General features: G+C 38.0%; 1 protein-coding gene across 1 annotated transcript; it reads right to left on the bottom strand.

Moving 5' to 3' along the window:
- Nucleotides 1-1,133: 1,133 nt before the first annotated feature.
- On the bottom strand, nt 1,134-1,997 carry LOC125194921 (uncharacterized). Its single transcript, XM_048093136.2, has one exon. It carries the CDS (start codon nt 1,995-1,997, stop codon nt 1,134-1,136), a length of 864 nt encoding a protein of 287 aa, XP_047949093.2.
- Nucleotides 1,998-20,652: the final 18,655 nt, after the last annotated feature.

Raw genomic sequence — 20,652 nt, 5'->3', positions numbered from 1 at the left:
AACCTTTCACATTTTTTTTTCTTTTTCTTTTTTATTCTTACACATCCTTTTTTTTTTCTAAGACCAAGCACATGTTTGCATTCTTTCTCAATTTCACAACTTGTACTTTCTTTACATTAAGCACACTACTTTTATACTTTCCCCTTATCTCTCCAAATCCTTTACAAATAAGATAGCAAAAACTAACTAACCCAAGGAATTGTCCCCATTATTTTGGCTTCCAAAGAAAAGGCTTAAAGGCTTAAACTTGGCTCCAAAGGGAAAAATTTTGAATTTTTGAGAGGGTCAAAATTTTGGATAAAAGTAGGCTAAGAAAAGATGGTCAATCATCCTCCTAAATCAACTTAAACACTATGTAAACTTAGGCAAGACTAGGAGCAAGTTCTAGAAACAAATACATGAATGCAGATAAATCACACAAGAATGAAATAATAGGCTCAAATCCTCACAAGGTATAAGCATGATTCAAGGCGAACAAGCAATTCACTAGTTATGCACCTTTTCACCAAACCATCAAATCAAAACGTTAATCCACACTTAAACATAGATGGAATGTAATATCATCGGCAACTCAATCTAAAGTGTGTCCCTAAGCATGCGTGTTTCTAAGTTCTTCATGTTAAGTTCACGACATGGATTCAAGAAAACGTTTTTTTGAGCACAAAATTCACCTACGAGGTTATTGAAAACAAAAGCAAAAACTAAACTCACGGTCCACCCAAACTTATTTACAACAAAGTGTAAAATAAGTTTGCAGAGTTGGTAGGGACTTGAGTGAACTACTGAAAAAAAACGTACCTTGAAAATTCTCGCGTTGAGGCTTGACCGGGCTAAAGTTGAGAAACTTTAGAAAAATCGCGCTGGAGAAATACACCCAGGCGGCGGCCCGCCGCAGCATGTCCGGCGGTCGCCGCGTGTCAACAGAATGTTCCAGCGAGCAGGTGGCGGACCGCAGCACATGCGACAGTCGCTACGGAGAGGTCAGAGCCTGCAAAAAAAATTTCAATGCACAAAATTAATCTAAAGCAAAAAATACTTAACTTAAAGCAAAAATTGTCAAAAACAAGGTTGGGTTGCCTCCCAACAAGTGCTTATTTTTCGTCTTTAGCTTGACGTTCTTTGAAGCTCATGAGTTATCCCCCATCATGAGGATTCCTTTGGAATGCCTTCGTACCAACAATTTTAGTCTCTGCCACCGCTAATGGAACCAACTTGTTGAAAACTTTCTTCCACCATTTGAATTTTCCATTCGAGGTTTTGATTACGTAGATTTTGGGGTCATCTTGAGGTGGAGTCTTCTTCCTCTTTTTTCTCTTGGGCTTTTCCTGCAAGGTAGGCTTAGTAGGATTATACTCGCCCTTTTTAGGAGCTTGAGGTAAAGTGTTAACAATGAAAATAGTAGGGTTAGAAAGATCTTCCCCTCCAAATGGATCATAAGGCTTAGACAAATCGGTCACCATGACCTCCCTGCAATCATGCTCCATCTTAGCTTGTTTCGCCTCTTCATACTTAAGCATCATGCTTTCTATGTTGTAGGTCGACTTTCCTCCATGATCACTTATTGTGATTTCTCCTTTACCTACATCAATAAGAGCTTTGCATGTGGCTAGAAAATTTCTGCCTAAAATTAGAGGAACTTGTGTATCAACTTTCATGTCTAAAACAAAGAAATCGGCAGGGAATATGAAGTAATCAACCTTTACTAACACATCCTCAATTACCCTTACCGCATTTACCGCAGTGTTATCGGCCATCCTTAAGCAGGTATCTGTGGATTTGAGCGGCTCGATGTTGAGCTTCTCGTAGTACTCCAATGGCATTATGTTGACGCTAGCTCCAAGATCACAAAGAGCCTTGTCTACCTTGCCATTCCCAATGGAACAGCGAATGATGAATTGGCCAGGGTCCCTCTGCTTGACAGTCCTTTGCTTTTGGATCATATCACTACAGTGAAGAGGTAGCTTTAGATCAGATTTCTGGAGCTTTTGCTTTTTCATCACCGCCTCTCTCAAGAGCTTGGCATACCTAGGTATTTCCTGCAATGCATCAACAAGAGGGAGGTTAGTATGACATTTACAGAACATATTTAAAAATTGTTGGAATTGCTCTTCAAGCTTGAACGGCTTCCTCGGCTGGAAGGGGAGTACAATCCCATTATGCCGCACGAGTTCTATCTTGGCGGGTGCCTCTGCCTCTTCAGTGGCGGGCCGCTGCGGGGTTTGCGGCGGTCCGCCAGACGTCGGGCAGGATCCAAACTGTGCCCCAGTTGCGGCCCGCTGCAACGTATGCGGAGGTCCGCTGGGTGTCGGACAGTCCCCAAAACTCCTTCCGGAGATGCTGGCTTCATCCTTATTGATACCGACAACCTTGGCAACAGCCTTGCCTTTATCCTCCACTGCCTTCTTTTGGAATTGATCCATTTGCAACTTAATGATGGACATAGTGGAGACAACAGTGTTTAACCCAGATTCAAGCTTGGTTAGTCTTTCCTCTACAACTCCCATCTTGGTCTCGTTGTTCTTTCTATCCTCTAACATTAGCTCCAAGATCTTTTGGATGCCAGCCTCATATTTGTCTTCCTTGGTAGGTGGCTCCATTCCTTTCTCTTTGCCTAGATTGAACCCTGCATGAGATTGGACAAAGTTATGATTATTAGCATGAGATACATGTGGATGTGGGTGATTTCCATTATAATTATTAAAATTACCGCCCCCCTGATTAGGGCGTTAATTATTATTATAAAGCCTGTTGGGATCACCCCCATTTTGAACATATTTGACATCTTTGATGGCATTCCCTTCTTTGCCTGGAGCTTCCAATTTTTCTAGTCTTGCTCTGATGAATGCCAATTCTTGGGATGTCTCATTCCCACATGGTTTCTTCACTGCATCTAGCCTTTCAGCTTTGTGTTTTTCCTTGGACCAACCTCGACTATTTGTAGCTAATTCCTCTATCACCTCCATAGCAACAACTCCTCCTTTCCTCAAGAATCCCCCATTCGCCCCTGAATCCAACAAACTAGAGATTTTTTCGTTAAACCCATTATAAAGGATTCCTACCTGATGGTCTATTCCAAAACCATGGTTTGGGAATTTGCGGAGAAGGGCTTTGAAACGTGCGAGAGCTTCATATAGAGGCTCATCGGATCCTTGTATGAATTGAAAGATCTCACACTTAAGCTTTAGGATGGTGCCAGGCGGGTAGTACTTTTCGAGGAAGAGTACCACTAGATCCTTCCAATTTTTGGTTTTATCTGCAGGCAGACAATCATACCATTCTTTAGCAGCATCAGTTAAGGAAAAGGGAAAAAGCCTTACCCTCACAATATCATCATCAACACCATTGATCTTGATTGTATTAGCTATTTCCACGAACTTGGTGAGATGTCGATTTGTGTCCTCGGTGTCTCTTCCTGCGAAGGCATTTTGTTCAACCCTATTGATTAATGGTATCCCCAACTTGAAGTTGTTGGCCTCTGTCTGCGGACCTGCAGGAATATCCACAATGTTACCATGACTAAACATATTCAAGACTGGAACTACCACTTGCTTGTTTTTCTTTTTCAGCTTTTGCCCGAGATCTCTCTTCTCGCATCTTTTCCACCTCCTTTCGGAGGGCGACGATAAGATCGTGGTTGGTAGGCTCCGCCATCTTATTATCTCCACACGATACGCAGATCTGCACAACCTGCAGAAACTAAAAAAAGAAGAAAAATAAAAATAAAAATAAGAACGAAAATAAAAATAAAAATAAAAATAAAAATAAAAATAAAAATAAGAACGAAAATAAAAATAAAATATAAAATGAAAGCAGTAAAATCCAAAGTAGTAAAATTATCCGTTTGAAGATATCACTCCAAAGTGAATTGTCTTCCCTGACAACGGCGCCAAAAACTTGATGCACTTTTTATTAGCACTAAATAAACCTGCAAGTATACAGAGTATATATAGTATAGCTAAAGGTTAGTACCGGATGTCAAACACGGGGAAGACGAACACAAAGTGTCTATCTTCTACTAACACTCAAATACTATCTGGAAAAACAATTGGGTTTTGAAAACTTTTTAAAAACTAAAAACAATAGAAAACATAGATCAACAAAAAGCAGATAAATCAAGAGGAAGACAATAGAGATAAGGGAATCCCAGGGATGTGTGTTCACAGTTATGGTTATACAAAATTCCAACTACAATACCCTAGCACAGTTTATACTTTGAAAGGACGAGTCACCCGCTTATGCTCATGCGATACAAATGTTGATTACAAGATTAGGGTTGTCAATCCTAACACGTAACTCCAAAAAGCTCCTAAGACCCTTGAAAAGTCCTCACTCTCAATTAACAGTGCCATTTTAAGGGAAGCTAACTGTAGTGTCTACTAAGTGAATCTAACTCGCTACAACTCTGTCACAGTTATGAAGCAAGTTATATTAAATCATACACGATTATGTCACTCAATCATGCAGCATCAAAACTACTTAGGGAAGAAACAAAGTAAAAACAAAATGGATATTAGATAGAAAAAGGAATTTGTATAACCAAAATCGTTACTAACACATCCCTAGAATCCTATGAGTTTAGTTACACATAATTGAATAAGCTAAAAACATAGTGAAGGGAAGACAATTTGAACATAAAACTAAAGCAAATAAACCCGTGGGTTGAATCCTTGTCGTTCTTGACGTTCTTGAAATCCTTCTCCAACTCCTTTCACCAATGAAGTACTCTAGGTCTTGATCTCTATGAAATATTTTGCAAGTAGAAGTTCTCTCTTTTTGATGAAGCTTGAAGCCTTATTTATAGGGAAAAACCAATCCTTGTTGTGAAAGGAAAAAATCTCCGAAATATGGTAAATCTGGGCGCAAATCTTGGGCTTCTCGGATTCGCCGCCTTTCTCCGGCCGGCCACCGCACCTTGGCCGGCGGTCGCCGCGTTGGAGTCCAGAGAGTCTGTTCCCTCGGCGGCGGACCGCCGCTCATCTTCCGGCGGTCGCCGGACGAGACTTCTCTTCCAAGCACATTTTTCCGACGTGGACCGCTGAATTGATCTGCCCGGCGGGCGCCGGCGGGCGCCGCACACATCCGCGGCGGTCGGCGGTCGCCGTTTGACTCCAGATTCCCAAACTTGGCGTTTTGGCTCCCTTTTTCGGCTCATTTATGCACATTTCTCACAAAACACGTCAAGATACCAGAATAGACAAAATATGCAAATAATGGACGTGTAGAGTGACTTTGACATAAACAAACGGACCAAATAATGGCCTTAAAACAGTGCAAAATCCGAGCGTATCAACGCTGACACTATAACCGTGCCTTCCCATGAAGATGAAGAAGAAGAGGCGAACAAAACTTTGGTTAATTCTTTCAAACCCTCTCTCTCTATAATGTTAATTCCTTTTATTGCTGACAAATCTGATTTTGGTGAAGATTCACAATTAAGTCATGCATGGAGGAAAAGTTGGAGCAAAACCAAAAAATCCAAGTTCAAGCTAAGAAGTTGTCCAAAATATCTGAGGTACAATTTGTGTGGGTTCAATATTATGTGTCCATTTTCAAATTCTGTGTTTGCAAAATCTTCTGCTGCAACACTTGATAAGCTCCGTAGAGTGTGGGTGAGGTATAAGGTTTCATGTTAATTGCTTTCTAGTTTTTTTAATTTTCTAGTTTAGTTTGTTTTTCTTCCGTAGAGCTGAAGTTTTCCTCCGTGGAACTAAAGCTAGTAGTTTAAAAAAAATATATATTTACGTTTTTTTTAAAAAGTTTATTTTTCGTTTTTTTTTTAAAAAAAATCTGGAGCAGGGTTGGCGGTTGCCGCGTTAGTTGCGGCGGCCTGCCGAAAGAAGAACAGCAAGGACATACATTGAGAATTTGTAGGTACAAAGGCATCCCAAAGGAATTCCCACGATAGGGGATAACATGAGCTTCAAAGAACGTCAAGCTAAAGACGAAAAATAAGCGCTTGTTGGGAGACAACCCAACCATTTATTTCTAGTTTTTGAATACCTTTTTGGTTTTTGTTTAATTTTCTACTTTGAATTTTTTTTTTCCCAGGTTCTGACCATTCTGTGGCGACCGCCGCATGTGTTGCTGCGGCCCGCCACCTGCTCGCTGGAACAATCTGATGATGTGCGGCGACTGCGGAACCGGCCGAGGCGGTTCGCCACCTGAGCACAGTCTCCAGCGCGATTTTTCAAATTTTTACCCCTTCTAACCTCTACACAAAATTTTTCAAGGTATGTTTTCTTTTTGGTCATTCACTCACGTCCCGACCGACTGTACAAACTTATTTTATTAAACTTTGTTGTAAATAAGTTTGGGGGGATGAAGTGGTGGACCGTGAGTTTAGGTTTTTGTTTTAGGTTTTAAGTTTGTTTTTTATGTTGTTTTTCAAAAATCTCGTAGCTGAATTTTATATTCTAAAATGTTTTCTTGAATCCATGTCATGAACTTAACATGAAGAACTTAGAAACACGCATGCTTAGGGACACACTTTAGACTGAGTTGCCAATGATAATACATTCCATCTATGCTTAAGTGTGGCTTAACGTCTTGATTTAATGGTTTGGTGAAAAGATGCATAATTAGTGAATTGTTTGTTCGTCTTGAATCATGCTTTATACCTTGTGAGGATTTGAGCCTAAATTTCATTCTTGTGTGATTTATCTGCATTCATGTATTTGTTTCTAGAATTTGCTCCTAGTCTTGCCTAAGTTTTCATAGTGTTTAAGTTGATTTAGGAGGATGATTGACCATCTTTTCTTAGCCTACTTTTATCCAAAAGTTTTGACCTTCTCAAATTTTAAATTTTTTCCCTTTGGAGCCAATTTTGAGCCTTTAAGCCTATTCTTCGGAAGCCAACATAATGGGAACAATTCCTTGGGTTAGTTAGTTTTTGCTATCTTATTTTGTAAAGGAATTGGAGAGATAAGGAAGAAAGTACAAAAAGTAGTGTGCTTGAATGTAAAGAAAGTGCAAGTTGTGTAATAGTGAAAATTCTAAATATGTGCTTGATTCTAGTAAGGATGCGTATGGAAAAAAAAAAGAAAGAGAAAAAGTGTGAAAGGTTGTGAGAAGAAAGAAAAATCAAAGGAATTTGGGAAGTGAGAAGAAAAATAGACAAAGTCTAAGTTTACTGAGATTTGAATTGATGGTTGGGTGCTAAGTTTGATGTGGTAGAAATTGATCACTTTTGCTATTATTGGGTTTAGTCACTTTTTAGCCAAATATTCCTCACCTACCAAAGAGCCTACATTACAACCAAAGATAAAGACCTTTCGGACTTTTGATGCTTAATCACATCGAGTAGATGAGAGATTAGACTTTGAGAAAGCCTATGGTAAACTTTGCATGATGCATGATTTGAGTGCTTATATACACATTACCTTTATACACTTTGAGAGTGAGAGAACACTTCCCATCTTTGGAAGTATGCCACATGTGAGTGCATGAATTCAAGGTGTTTCGCGAGTTAGTAATGAAAGTGCACTAATAAGCCTTGCTTGATTTGATTGCATTAATACATGATTAATCTATTCTTTCATCCTTTGAGGCAATTATTGATGGGGTTTGGTGCCCCTTGCACAGCGGAAGACTTGTACAAAACAAATAAATTAGATACGGATCTATTTGACCGATTATGCGATTAATCAATTCACATGTTAAACAGATAATTGCATGCTAGAACGCAAATAATTAATGCTCATAGAAAGTAAATCCTAAACATGAATACTACGGTTTAAAGTTACCGATTTGATTCTCCAAAGAATCGACGATTGCTTGCGCCTTCTCCACGTGATGATCTTCAATACTAGACCACGGATCTTCTGACTGGTTCCCGAACTGTATCTCGATATTAGGGTGGGCTGATCTTATCAAAATACTAGGACTTAAATAAAGAAGACAGAAGAAATCCATTTGGGAATAGGAGAAGAATTCGAAATTCTCCACAGCTGGAGATTTTCGAAAATTTCGAAAATTACAAGAAGTAAAATTGTGATTATTCTGTCTCCTTTATTCTCCTATTTATATTAAGTTCCTTTTGGGCCCAGACAGGGATCTATAGAAGGTTTTGGATATGGGCTAGCCCAATTAGCTTTTTACTAATTAAATTGAACCCACAATTTAATACAAGCTTATATTGGAATATTACGAGCAGCCACTACAGAAGTAATATTGAACTCTCCCCATCCAAATCCGAAATTACAAGTAATCCGGGTTTCCATTATTTATATTATTTATTTCCCGCGCTTAAGATATAAATGTCCATTAATTAATTAATGTCTGCTATGGACTTAATTAATTAACATCTTATTAATTCCAAGAGTGGACTTAGCAAGAAACACTTATTTATTATTCATAGAGTAATAAAACTCCAACTGGCCAGTTTTCGAATAATAAAACCTTGTTCAAGCTCCTCTTGAGGACATTATCAAACGAGACTCACCTCGCGCACGATTCAACATAATAGCAATCCTAGCACCGCTAGATATTAATCACCACTACCTAATATATCAGGATTATTGGGTTGCGAAAAACCCGCACCATTTGATAAGTCAAAGTAGTGCATAATCAATACCGTATGCTCAATGCTAACGTATGTATATTAAGAAATAGTATTTTATCAAGACCTAGTCGTTCAGTAGATAGCATAAAGACACGTCTTGTTGTTAGATCCATTCAGTGCTATACCACACCAACGTCATCTTATTTCAGTAAGGCTTAGAAATAATCGGACTGACATTGCAACCTTTCACGATAGGTAGTCTAAGCCTATCTGGGTTGTGAAATTCTTCTTTTTCTTTTGCAAAGCATTGCATAGAACCGACTGTGTTACCTTAAAGTGGACGACGCCCACAACCAGTCTACTAAGCAAAAGACTTAGACTTTGTTTGCTTCTTATACATTCAAATGTTTATAAAACATCTTCTAAATGCACAAGCAAACACAATGTAATAATATACTGATTCTATTCGTGCGAAACTGCTCGAATAATACTGAATCGGGTTAAAAGTGGATTATAGAGTTTTACGTATACAAGCAAGATTCTATTAGAGCGAAACTTGCTCGAAACATGCTTTTCAGTATACCAAACCTAACAATTATGACGTCTAGTCCTTGTGCATTCTGTGCGTCTATTTTATGTTTCTTTCTTGTTTTGTTCGAGGACAAACAAAAATGTAAGTTTGGGGGAGTTGATACGCTCAGATCTTGCACGATTTTAAGGCCATTATTTGGCCTGTTTTTAAGGTCAAAGTTGCATTACATATCCATTATTTGCATATTTTGTCTGTTTTGGTATTTTGACATGTTTTGTAAGAAATGTTCATATTTGAGCCTAAAAAGGGAGTCAAAACGCGAAAGTAGGAAATCTGGAGCTTCTCCGGCGACCGCCGCAACACATTCGGCGACCGCCTGCGCTTAGCGAAGACAAAGACACGCCCGGCGACCGCCACGAGGAGTTAGAAACTTCTGGACTGCGCGCGGCGACCGCATGCCAAGGTGCGGCGGCCCGCCATAAAAACTCGGCGCGCGAAATCTGTCTTCAAATTCAATTTTCCGGTGATCCTACACACCACTTTCTTCGTCTTGAAAAGAGCTTTAAGATGGTTCAAGAATCACCTCAATCAGAGTTCTGTGGAGAGAGTTATGACCGTTCTACCAAAGTCGCGCAAAGCTGCGGGCTGCAGTCTAGGCGGAAATATGAAGAAGGAAAGAAGATATTACCTTGTGAAGCCAAATCTTTTCCTTCTACTATTGGGAACGAAAATTACATCTTTCCTAATGCTTGGGGGAAACTTATTACCAAATTTAAATCCTTCTCAAGCTTATATATACCCCATAACCTCATTCATAGAATCCAACCCTTCCTTAGCCCCCAAAAGGGGAGCTTCATAGCTCCTCCTGCAATCCTAATTCTTCATCATCTTTTTACCAATTACTTCCATAGCATAAATTTGAGAGTTCTTCATTGTGCAAGGGGTTGGAGAAAGAAGCAAGAACATCAAGAACGACAAGGATTCAACCTACGAGTTTTATTTTCTTTAGTTTTATGTTCCAATTGTTTTCACTTCAATCTATGTTTTTAGCTTATTCAATTATGTCTAACTAAATTCATAGGATTCTTTGGATGTGTTAGTAACTTTATTGGTTTATACAATTCATTTTTCTATTTAATATCCATTTTGTTTCTACTTTGTTTCTTCCCTAAGTAGTTTTGATGCTGCATGATTCTCATCATTGTGGTAGCTTGGAGCGCAGAGATTATGGCGGTTCGCCGGTTCCCCGAGATTCCGTGATATACGGTGGGTTCCTTTCCTGGAGCTTGTAGGGATTTTTGTCTCTCTTTACAACGAATCGTTGCAAAATTCGCGGACAACCAATCCATTTCTAGGGTTACATCGATATCTCCCATCGCCATAACTTGCAGGTCGTGAGCGACTAATTTAAGATCTCCTAATAGAATTTCTACATTCGAGCATGTTCGAGAGATTTCTGTTGTTCCACCCACTGGTGATGACATTATCACCCTATGTTCAGATTTTCTAACAGGCAAGTTTAAAGTGTGCACACATATTTCAGATATTAATGAATGCGATGCGCCCGTGTCAAACAACTTAACAATAAGGGTGTCGAGGATTTTGCCCATACCTGTCAGGTTTCTTTTCTCGCGTTCATCTTGCTCAATCTTCGGTTCTTTAGTTCCAACACGTACGCTCTAGCTTGAGGATGAAGTCTTGGGCGGTGAGGTTGTTGCAGTTGCAACGGCGGGTCGCGATTTCCCCATGATTCATTATGCGGTGCCCTTGACTGCTGACGGGATCCCTGATTGTTCTGCCTCGATCCCGATCCTACCTTCTTACTCGGACACTCCCCAGAGAAGTGACCGTTCCTTCCGCAGGTGTAGCACTTGATAATGTTCTGATGTCGGCATTCTCCGAAATGGTACTTAGTGCACACATTGCACTGTAGCGCCCTGGGTCTGTAGTCTCCTCTCTGGCTAGATGTATGTTGCCCTCCTCCGTGTTGGGACCGATGCTGATTCAGTTGGTACCATTTTCCATCGTATGATGTCCTTGAATCATTCCACTTCCTTTTCTCTCGGGTGTGGTGTGATGGTGGTAAAGACGATGTAGTGTTCTCCTTAGCTCTCTCCTTAGGCATCACTGCCTCAATATCTAGTGCGAGTGCTAATGCTTCGGCGTAGGGGAGTTTCCCTCGACTAGCCAATGACATTCTTATCTCGTGCCTTAGTCCCTCATGGAACTTTTCAGACAGCTTCTTGTCAGTATCGACCTGATCAAGTGCGTATCGGGTCATGCTATTGAGCGCTCGGTCGTACTCGGTCACAGTCATGTGTCCTTGGGTCAGATTGTAGAACTCGGATGCCTTTGCCTTTCGGTAGCTCTTTGGCACATACTTGTTGTACATTTCTATCTTTAAACCTTCCCATGTCATCGCCTCTGCTTGGTCTCGTGGCATGGTCTTCATTCTGGTCACACAACTCATTCGTTCTCTATCATTGCATCCCAAAATTGCGAAGATGCGCTCTAGCGCGCAGATCCAAGATTCGGCCTTGGTCGGTTCTCCCAGTCCATCAAACATAGGTGGTTTCTGCTCTAAGAACAACTTCACTATTTCCCGATAGGTAATAGTGACACAGCCTATAGGTAGTTTTGCAAGTCTTGTAAAACATGTTGTCAATCTATCACCTTTTCAAGGATGAATATCCAAATGAACCAATACAATACTACATTGTAGTTAAAGGGATTATGTTCAAGTTGATCTAAGACTGAGTCTTGCGACACTCTTAGACCCATGAACTTGTTATGTTCCTAAGAACGCTCCCACTACGACCTGGTTCTCATAATCATAGGTACTGAAGTTGATTTTATTCGAGCAAAAGTTTCTAATGGTATGACTTCTTGGTAATGTGGAAAATCCAATATCTCTCTCTTTATTTTGAGAGTTATCACGCTGTTAGGCTTGTAGTTCATCTTTTGATCTTCATACCCGAATTATATCTTTGAAGATTACAGAACTTATAACCTTACATCATTTGGAACAAACCTTAAAACATGCCTCAGTACTCAACTCCAATTTCTTGGACACTTTTCCAACACGTGTTGGAATAACATTACACCTTGAGATGTGCTAGACTAGAGACACTCTAGTCCACAACTCGTGTTTTGTAGAAGGTACTGATGTTGGTAGTTTCTTTAATGTTTATCCCATCAATGATAAGATTTTAATGAGTACAACTCATCACTTAATCAAACTTGTCTTAGAAAGACTTCGATTCCTTCTTACATAACTATCCCATTCATTAGATGAATGCTTGGATTCGTTAATGGAGATTAGACTCCCACTACTGATAATAACCCTTTGATCGTCTCCTTATGGTGTAAACCATTGAGACTTGATAGTCTTTCTATGTTGCACTTCTATAAGTAGTCTGAATCTCTTGAAAGATCAAATGATTCTAACTCATAGTGCACCAAACAGACTTTCTCAACTCTCAAGCTATTTAACGAAATGTTAAAATCTTGATAGTGTAGATCAGTTCGAACAATTGCTAAGTATTTTCTTGGCCTTAAGACTAAGAGCCATAAATACTTTATCATTCAATGATTAAGAAGTTGATGTATTGTAGAATACTCAACCTTGTCGCACTTATATTATTTTAATTCTATGATGCCTTAAGCATCAACCATAAAACATAGTTGAGCATTAATAGCTCCCACTGCAACAAAAACCTAACTAAATCAAGATCTCTTACTTAGAAGTTGCATTGTCATGTAAGTCATTGTCCTTCTATAAAATAGGTCAATCTAACTCACAAAGCATCTTTTTTTTGCTTTAAACAAACTTTGATGACAATTCAGGCTATTCCATTTCCATATCTAGTCTTTTGTTCAAATGAACTAGGACTTAAGAAAAATGCAGCCTTTATGAATTCGTCATCTATCATATTACTTTCATCTAACAGTAATATAACGACTATTATTCTGAAGATTTTCTACTTTTCAGTTAAACCTTCTTGTAGTCATTTCTTATTACTTTAGGCGATGACTTATGTCTGAAACTATTTGAGTGATCAAAAGATCCTCAAAACATTCTTCCACTCTAGGATATTCCAATCGAATCATCTTGACAGTTTCTATTAATATCCATCTTTCATCGTCATTAACCAAGACTTGTCGAGCTACTTAAAGGAAAATAGCTTGACCTTATTCCTCAAAGAGCTTGTCAAGTACATGCATAATGCATTCTCGAACATTCTTCGTGGAATTACGTCGAGGAAATGGAGGACATGAATCATTGAGTATAAACTCCAAGTTTTCAGTGATGAGAATCTTATCCATTTTCGTTTCCGGTCTGCGTAATTTAGGCATTCGAGTTTACTTTCTTTAAGGACCGCAGGCAAATATTAAATGACATAATGAAGATTTGGCAAACAAACTTATTATCACATACTCATGCTCAATACATAATCGCTAATAACCACAAAACAATTATGTATCTTGCAACTGTAAAATTAAAATTTTGTACCCTCAAGCAGAGGTCAATACACATTAAAATTTTAGCAAATTTACTGGTCACAACACCGACGAATAGTCCAGAGACCGCAGCACGGCATGGCCGCCAAATGTTGCCTAAGCACGACCATCAGATTTAGCATTACAGAATCTTGTTTCTACAACACACTTCCATAACAATGCTCATGTGCTGATAACAAAACCAAGTTATCTCATAAATTCTGTTTGAACTTCTGAAACTTGTAATTTATTAGGATTATTGTCCCCACAGCATGGGTGGCGATAATATTAGAAACTACTTTCTAGTTCATACTATTTATATTTGAGAAGTCTGCCCTTATGAACTTGCTATTTCTTAGGATTATTGTCCCCACAGCATGGGTGACGATAATATTAGAAAATGGCTTCACAAATTTGCAAACCAACCGATGGAGACCGTATACAACGCACTTGTTGTAATCATTTCTTAGATATTTTAATATGGTTTTTGCATAATTATCACATAAGCAGATAAAGCAGATAATCCCACTTAGAATAGATAAACAACAAATAAACAGATAAATCCATTTAATGCATGACATTTAAACACACAGGTTAATTATCGAAAATTATTTAATCTAGTCAAGGGAAAATAAATTAAATAATAAAGTTTTATCATGGATAATGGTTATCCAAATTCATTTAGGACTTATCAAGATAGTGTAAACTATCTAGATCCATTTAGGATTATTCTAGATTTTATTTCAGTAAAATCAAATCCTACAATTCAAGATAACGTTGATCTAGGATTATCATTATTTAAATCGTACTAGGATATTACTAGATAGAAACAATCTCATCATAATCCATAAGATAAAAATAAAATCCTATCAACCAAGATTTATACAAATCTTAATTCTATTTAGAATAGACATCCAAAATATATCAAACATTACGTAGGATTTCTTAGATAAATAAATTTATCTAAATCCAATTAAATAAGAATTTTTTATATATCATTAACATCCTAATCTATCTAGGACATAAATCCAAAAGATAAGGATAACTTGGATTTATACTTACTTTAATCCATCTAGGATTTGTCTTAATAGAAATAAATCTATTCAAATCCATAGGATAAAATAAATTAATATGAATGTTTATCCTAATTCATCTAGGATTTATCTTGAAATAAATCCATAGAATAAGATAATATTATATTATATTATAATTATTCAAATCTATCCAAGATTTATCTAGGAATAAATCCATATAAATCTATAAGATAAGAATAAAATATTATATTATCACTATCCAAATTCATCTAGAATTTATATATGAATAAATTCATATAAACTCATATGATAAGAATAAAATAATATTATCATTATCTAGATCCAACTAGGATTTGTCTATGATAAATCCACATTAATCCATAGGATATAAATAAAAATTAGATTGTCATTATCCAAATTTAACTAGGATTCATCTAGGAATTAAATCCCTACAAATCCATAAAATAAGGATAAAATCTATAATTAATCCATGATTTAATACAAAATCAAATCTTAATTCTAAATTAATCTTGAATTATTTCATGGATATATCTTGTGGATAAAATCTATAATTAATCCATGAAATAATTCAGAATTAAGATTTGAATATATCTTGTGGATAAAATCTATAATTAATCCATGAAATAATTCAACCCTTCACACAACAGCAGCTACCGCCACGACCGGAGAATCTCATCGAAGTCACCGATGGCTGAGAAGGTAGGACAAATTGTTCATGAGTCTGTTTTGGAGAAACATAAGAGAGAAGAGGAATGGGCCTTGGTCAAGAAGCAGGAGGTTGCATGTAACATCCCGAATTTCCAAACCCTAATTTTAGATGTGGCATGTGATTTATTAAATTATGAGGTGAAATTTATTTGTTTAAGGGTGAGTGAGAATATTAGAGAAAATTTCCATAAATGCTAGCCATCTAAATATTGAGATTTTCGAACCCTTGGACTTTTGGAGAAGGAATTCTATTTTTCCGGATTTAATTTAATTCTTGGGATATTTATCCAAATTAAATCCAAAACCTAATTATTTCCTTATTTCTTGATGAGAAAATCGCACCCTATTATTTCTAAGGTGATTTTCGAAAATCACCTATTCTTGGGAAGGAAGAATTTATTTTGTTTTTATGGATCCCTTATTTGATTTCCTTCCATACCTAGAATTAAAATATTCTATCAAATCTTTTCATACCTCAAGAGATATTACACGCCATTCGAGACGAAGAGGCAACGTTAGTATGCCGAACTCCCCGGCAGCTCGGAGGATAGCATCATAGCGCAGAGAAGAGAAGAAAGTACCGTAGAGAGCGAAACGACTGAGCGAGCATGCTACGCGCGAGAAGCTTGATAGCATTGAGTTAATGGTCCGGACTTACAGTAGATGTTCCATCTATCGCAAATAAAAGACTTTAAAGCCATCTTTTGAGACACAGATGAACTATCTACCATGAGCCACAGCAAAAGCACGTTAAAACGCGCTCTAGAAGCTATCTAGACAGGATAGCTAAGATTTAACTAACTATAACTCTTACTTCCTTGTTCTTCTTAAGAGATATGGAAATTAACTCTAACCAGCTCTTCCTCTTCGTTATACCAAAACAAAATCTTGGCTAATTAAGAAGCCAAATTTTCGAAAATCCCATGATTTGTGCCTTAGAGCTTATTTTTGGTATTTCTTCTCCCCTACTCCATAATATTGTTTTATTTAATTGTGGAGAATAAATCTTACCAAATATTCTATTCTATTTACCTAAAGATCTTGTTGAGCATTATAAATAAGAGAAGCCCCAACCCTAAACCCCACATTTTTCGTCCCCTCTTCTTCTCCATACTCTCTCAATTTTCTTCTACTTTACTCCAATAATCCTCCATCCTTTGTGAAGAATTTAAGTTTGATCCAAGAATTTGGAAGAACCGAGTCTAATACTTAATTTCTACCGTTCGTTTTTCTCTTAAGGTATTTTTATATCCATCTTCTTAATTCTACTCAATTCCTCTTCTTTCTAACTGATTCATCGGTCTTCTTGAACCCTCATACATCTTGGTTGAGTGAAAGTGAGATAAAATGGGATATGGGAATATGTTTCATGTGTGTGCGTGTGCGTGTGTGTGTGTGTGTGCGAGACGTGTGTGTGTGTGTTGTGTTGGTGTAGTATGTGTTCGATGGCTAAATATCCTTGCGTAACATATGTCGATGTTAGATCTAGATTGGAGATGCGAATGGAACTTGTGTGATAAACATGATTTTGATTGACTAGTAATGATAAGATAAATCGATGGGAAAAGGGAAAAGTTTTGAGACATGCATGAGTAAGAGTAGTGTTGAACCTAATTTGTGATATGTTCCTATGTGATTAAAAGGTGAAACTTTGGTTGCGAAGCCGGATAATGGAAAAGCGAAACTACTTGAAATCTTAGCAGTCGAGGTGGGTTTTACTCTTAAACTCCTTTATGTGCAAATTTATGAATGTGGAGAAATAAGGGTGGTTTAACTGTTATGCCATGCCTATGTCTGTTTTGTTGTGATATTGTGCGCCTGATGCCCAGTTTGAGAGTTCGCTCCATTGGGCTATAGGGCTATGGATATGTTTAAACGAATTCGGGTCTGAGTACGGGCCGCAAACCCTACCAGGCTGTGTACACGAGGGGATCGGGAGCCGTCCTTGCTAGTCGGCCGGTCTCGTGGGCGAAAAGTGTGGCCACACTTTTGTCACACCATGGAAATGTTGTGATTGTGGAAATTGATGAAAAAAGTGGGGAGTTGTTTGATTGGCCAATCTATGGAAATATTTTTGTGATACTCGTTGAATATTTATCTTGAAAAGTGTAAAACCTCGAGTTCACTATGGTAAGGGTGGCATAACTTATAAAATGTTTTGGCAATGAGCTCACTGAGTATTTCAAAATACTCAGCCCTGCATGTGTTTTCCTTATGTGCAGGTTGAACGATGACGAGCGGTGGCGGGTGTTGAGCATGATAATTAATTAAGATGATTGTTATGAACTTCAAGCGTAGTTGTGTTTTCATACATAGCTATTCTTTCTCTTGGTCGCTTTCCGCTGAGTTTTGATACACTTATGTTTATTTTGAATATTTTGCACTCTCCTTTCGGTTTAGAGGCCTTAGACTATCTTGTGGTTTGTATCTTGGAAACTATGTCGTACTCTGGAGATTCTTGAACGCCATTTATTATACCTTCCTTTTTCTTATTCAAGATTCTAGGTGAAGTTGTTGTTTTAAATACTCTGATAGTTCTTTCTAATCTTTTGGTCAACACTCTTTAAATGAAACTCTAGCCTTTGTTCATTTCTTCGAGTCCGATTGGTAGCAGTTGCCGCATTTATTGTACCCTAGGAGGGCGGGCTGTTACAGTTGGTATCAGAGCCTCAGTTTCTGTCCGCTCTGGACCCAAGAGTCTTTGTTCAAAATATAGAAATTTATCCTTGTACTCTTATACTAATGAACTAAATATGGAAGGCTCAACACCACGACTCGTCCCGTTCAACCACAAGGAAAGAGGTACAATGTATTACTATGATTTATGATTGAAACTTTATACTCTTGAAAATTTCGGTGGAAAATGTATTTCTTTGTGAAGCGATGCTTCCCGAATGGTGATCTGTCAAGTATTGTATGCGAGTTTGTGAAATTGTGAAATGTGAAATGTGATTACTTAGCTGCTACGAAGCAACTCCTATGTGAAATATGAAGTAAATACTATGGCTTTTGGAAAATGTGGTGAAGTTATGAAATGGGAGACGTTATGCAAATGTGTAATTGCTTTTGTTTAATAATGAGGCATGATGTATCACACATTTAGGTATGATTGTGAACACGTGTTGCTTGATGTTGAGATTTGTTATTACATATTCAAACTGCAAATTTAACTTGAATGACGTACATGTTGATTAGTTGGAAGGCGAAAATTTTAATGCATATTTGGTTGAAAATATATGATTTTGAAATTGTGAAGGCGAAGCATGACGCATGTGTAGTTACAATTATGTGATGGTGAAATAGATGGACATGAACTGCATGAAGTTGGAAATGCGATTTTGTGGATGATGCATTGACTAAGTGCTAATCTTTACATACATTAATATACGATGCTTGATATGCTATGGAACATCAAATGATTTATGTGGTGAAATATGCTATTCAAATAAACTTGTTAATTGAATAATATATGGATGAAGTTTGTGTGGTAATGGGGAACTTTTGAACTTTGTTGCGAATATGATTACGTGAGATTTATGTTGAAATATTGCGATGCTTAGATCTGGACTACTTGGAACCTAGCATGACTTAGTTATACGATCACAGCGCTTATATCAACAGTAGAAACGCGGGATGACTAGTATAAGACTCCAAGCTATGCTTGAAATTATAGAGTGCCTAAGAAGTAGGCCAGACTGAACGTGCTAGAACTTAGTTGTAGGTTGACAACTGCTGTATCAATTTCCTGAGTGATAGAACCAACAAAAATAAGTATGCTTCGAGCCTTGGTGTACCCTTACAATGGCGAGATCATACCCAAGATCTAATAAAACTATGCACTCTTGCATACCATGCCAAAATGGCGATGCAACACGAATACGACGACGTTTATGATACATTAAGACCACGTGTATACCGGCAATCGGAAATGACTATGCGACATGCGAGAATAAGACTTTGGAGATGCGACCATCCGAAAAATAGTTATCAATTTTGACGATACGATAAATCTGAACTGGAACCTACGGTTTCTTAGAATGACGTAGCCTTGTTTTTGTTGCATTTAAGTCGCCCAGGTAACGATGTTGCCATGTTTAGGCTCGGAAAAGTGTGCGAGGGAGTGCGACCTTCGTAGTAAGAATGACCGATTTTTTAAATCAACCGTACTTACTTGGATCCTAAGAATTTTTTCGGAACCTCTCGATTAACAGTGAGCCCTTGTTTATCTAAGACCTTGTTTGACTCACAATTTGCAAGTGATGTCCATCATTTCTTTTCCTATATCGAGTCATGACTCACTTGGCTTGAAATTGTGTTTGCCCTTGTAACTTTGGACCTCTTGCTTGAGCAGTATCCTTTAATTCGTCGTTCATAACAACGATATTTGATTTTGTGAGCTTCCGTCATTGAACTTCATTCCTAAAGTTGTTTGTAGTTATGACCTTCAGTATGATCACATCTCCAGACTTGTTTTTCTTCAAATGATGGAATATTCTTCTTGGAACTTTAGCTCACCCCTTTATTTTGTAACCATGTTTGTGGCAAGCTCTTTCTGGCAGAAGTGAAATTCTTTTTAGCCCGGTTTCACTACATATATTGTTTCACACCCAATGATTTTTCTTTCCTCGGCACCAAGTTAAGGCTATCTGTTCTCTTCTTCCTTAACGGTTCTGAAAAGTTCCAATCACTTTGAGTTGCCTTTAACGACTCGTGAATCCATTGATGTGATTTTTTTTTCAATAACATAATGTCGTTGAACCATTATTAGTGTATATAAGGACTCGACGAAACGTGGAAGGAAAAGCGCGAATAACTGCCTTAGAAGCGAAGATTCCCGACACGATACTATCTTTGTACCGTCATCTTTTGAAATTCATACACATGTCCACCCCATTTGCAACACCATTTGGAACCACACACACTTGTTATTCCTTTCCACCCTTTGTGACGATATCGAACGTGGCGGCACGAAGCGCCAAACGCGAGGCAAGCGACAATTGTGAATCTTCGAAATGCGAAAACATACGAACCCTTTGCCTTGGAAACGAAATTCCATTTATTCTTGATATGATAGTACCTTCACACCTCCATTATTCGACACCTACATATCCATCATACTCTCAGCGTCACTTGAAACCTTATACACTATTGACTTTTATTTTCGATCCTTGTGCTGGCGCTGCGTTTTCCCTTTTGTGGATGCCCAACCGATATCACGCACCTATGCAAAGAATAAGGTTTTCCCCGTAGAGACCTACCAAGAGTTCGAATGAGATGTAAAGTCCTTTCTTTTGACCTACGTCACCAAATCCTATGACCGTTGGATGGATGCGTACGCGTATGGAGGAGTACCATCA

Source organism: Salvia hispanica, chromosome 4 (assembly GCF_029641045.1).
Source record: "Salvia hispanica isolate PSC_SH4W2 chromosome 4, Shi_PSC_v1, whole genome shotgun sequence".
Taxonomy (NCBI): domain Eukaryota; kingdom Viridiplantae; phylum Streptophyta; class Magnoliopsida; order Lamiales; family Lamiaceae; genus Salvia; species Salvia hispanica.
This window is presented reverse-complemented; position numbering and strand designations above follow the sequence as displayed.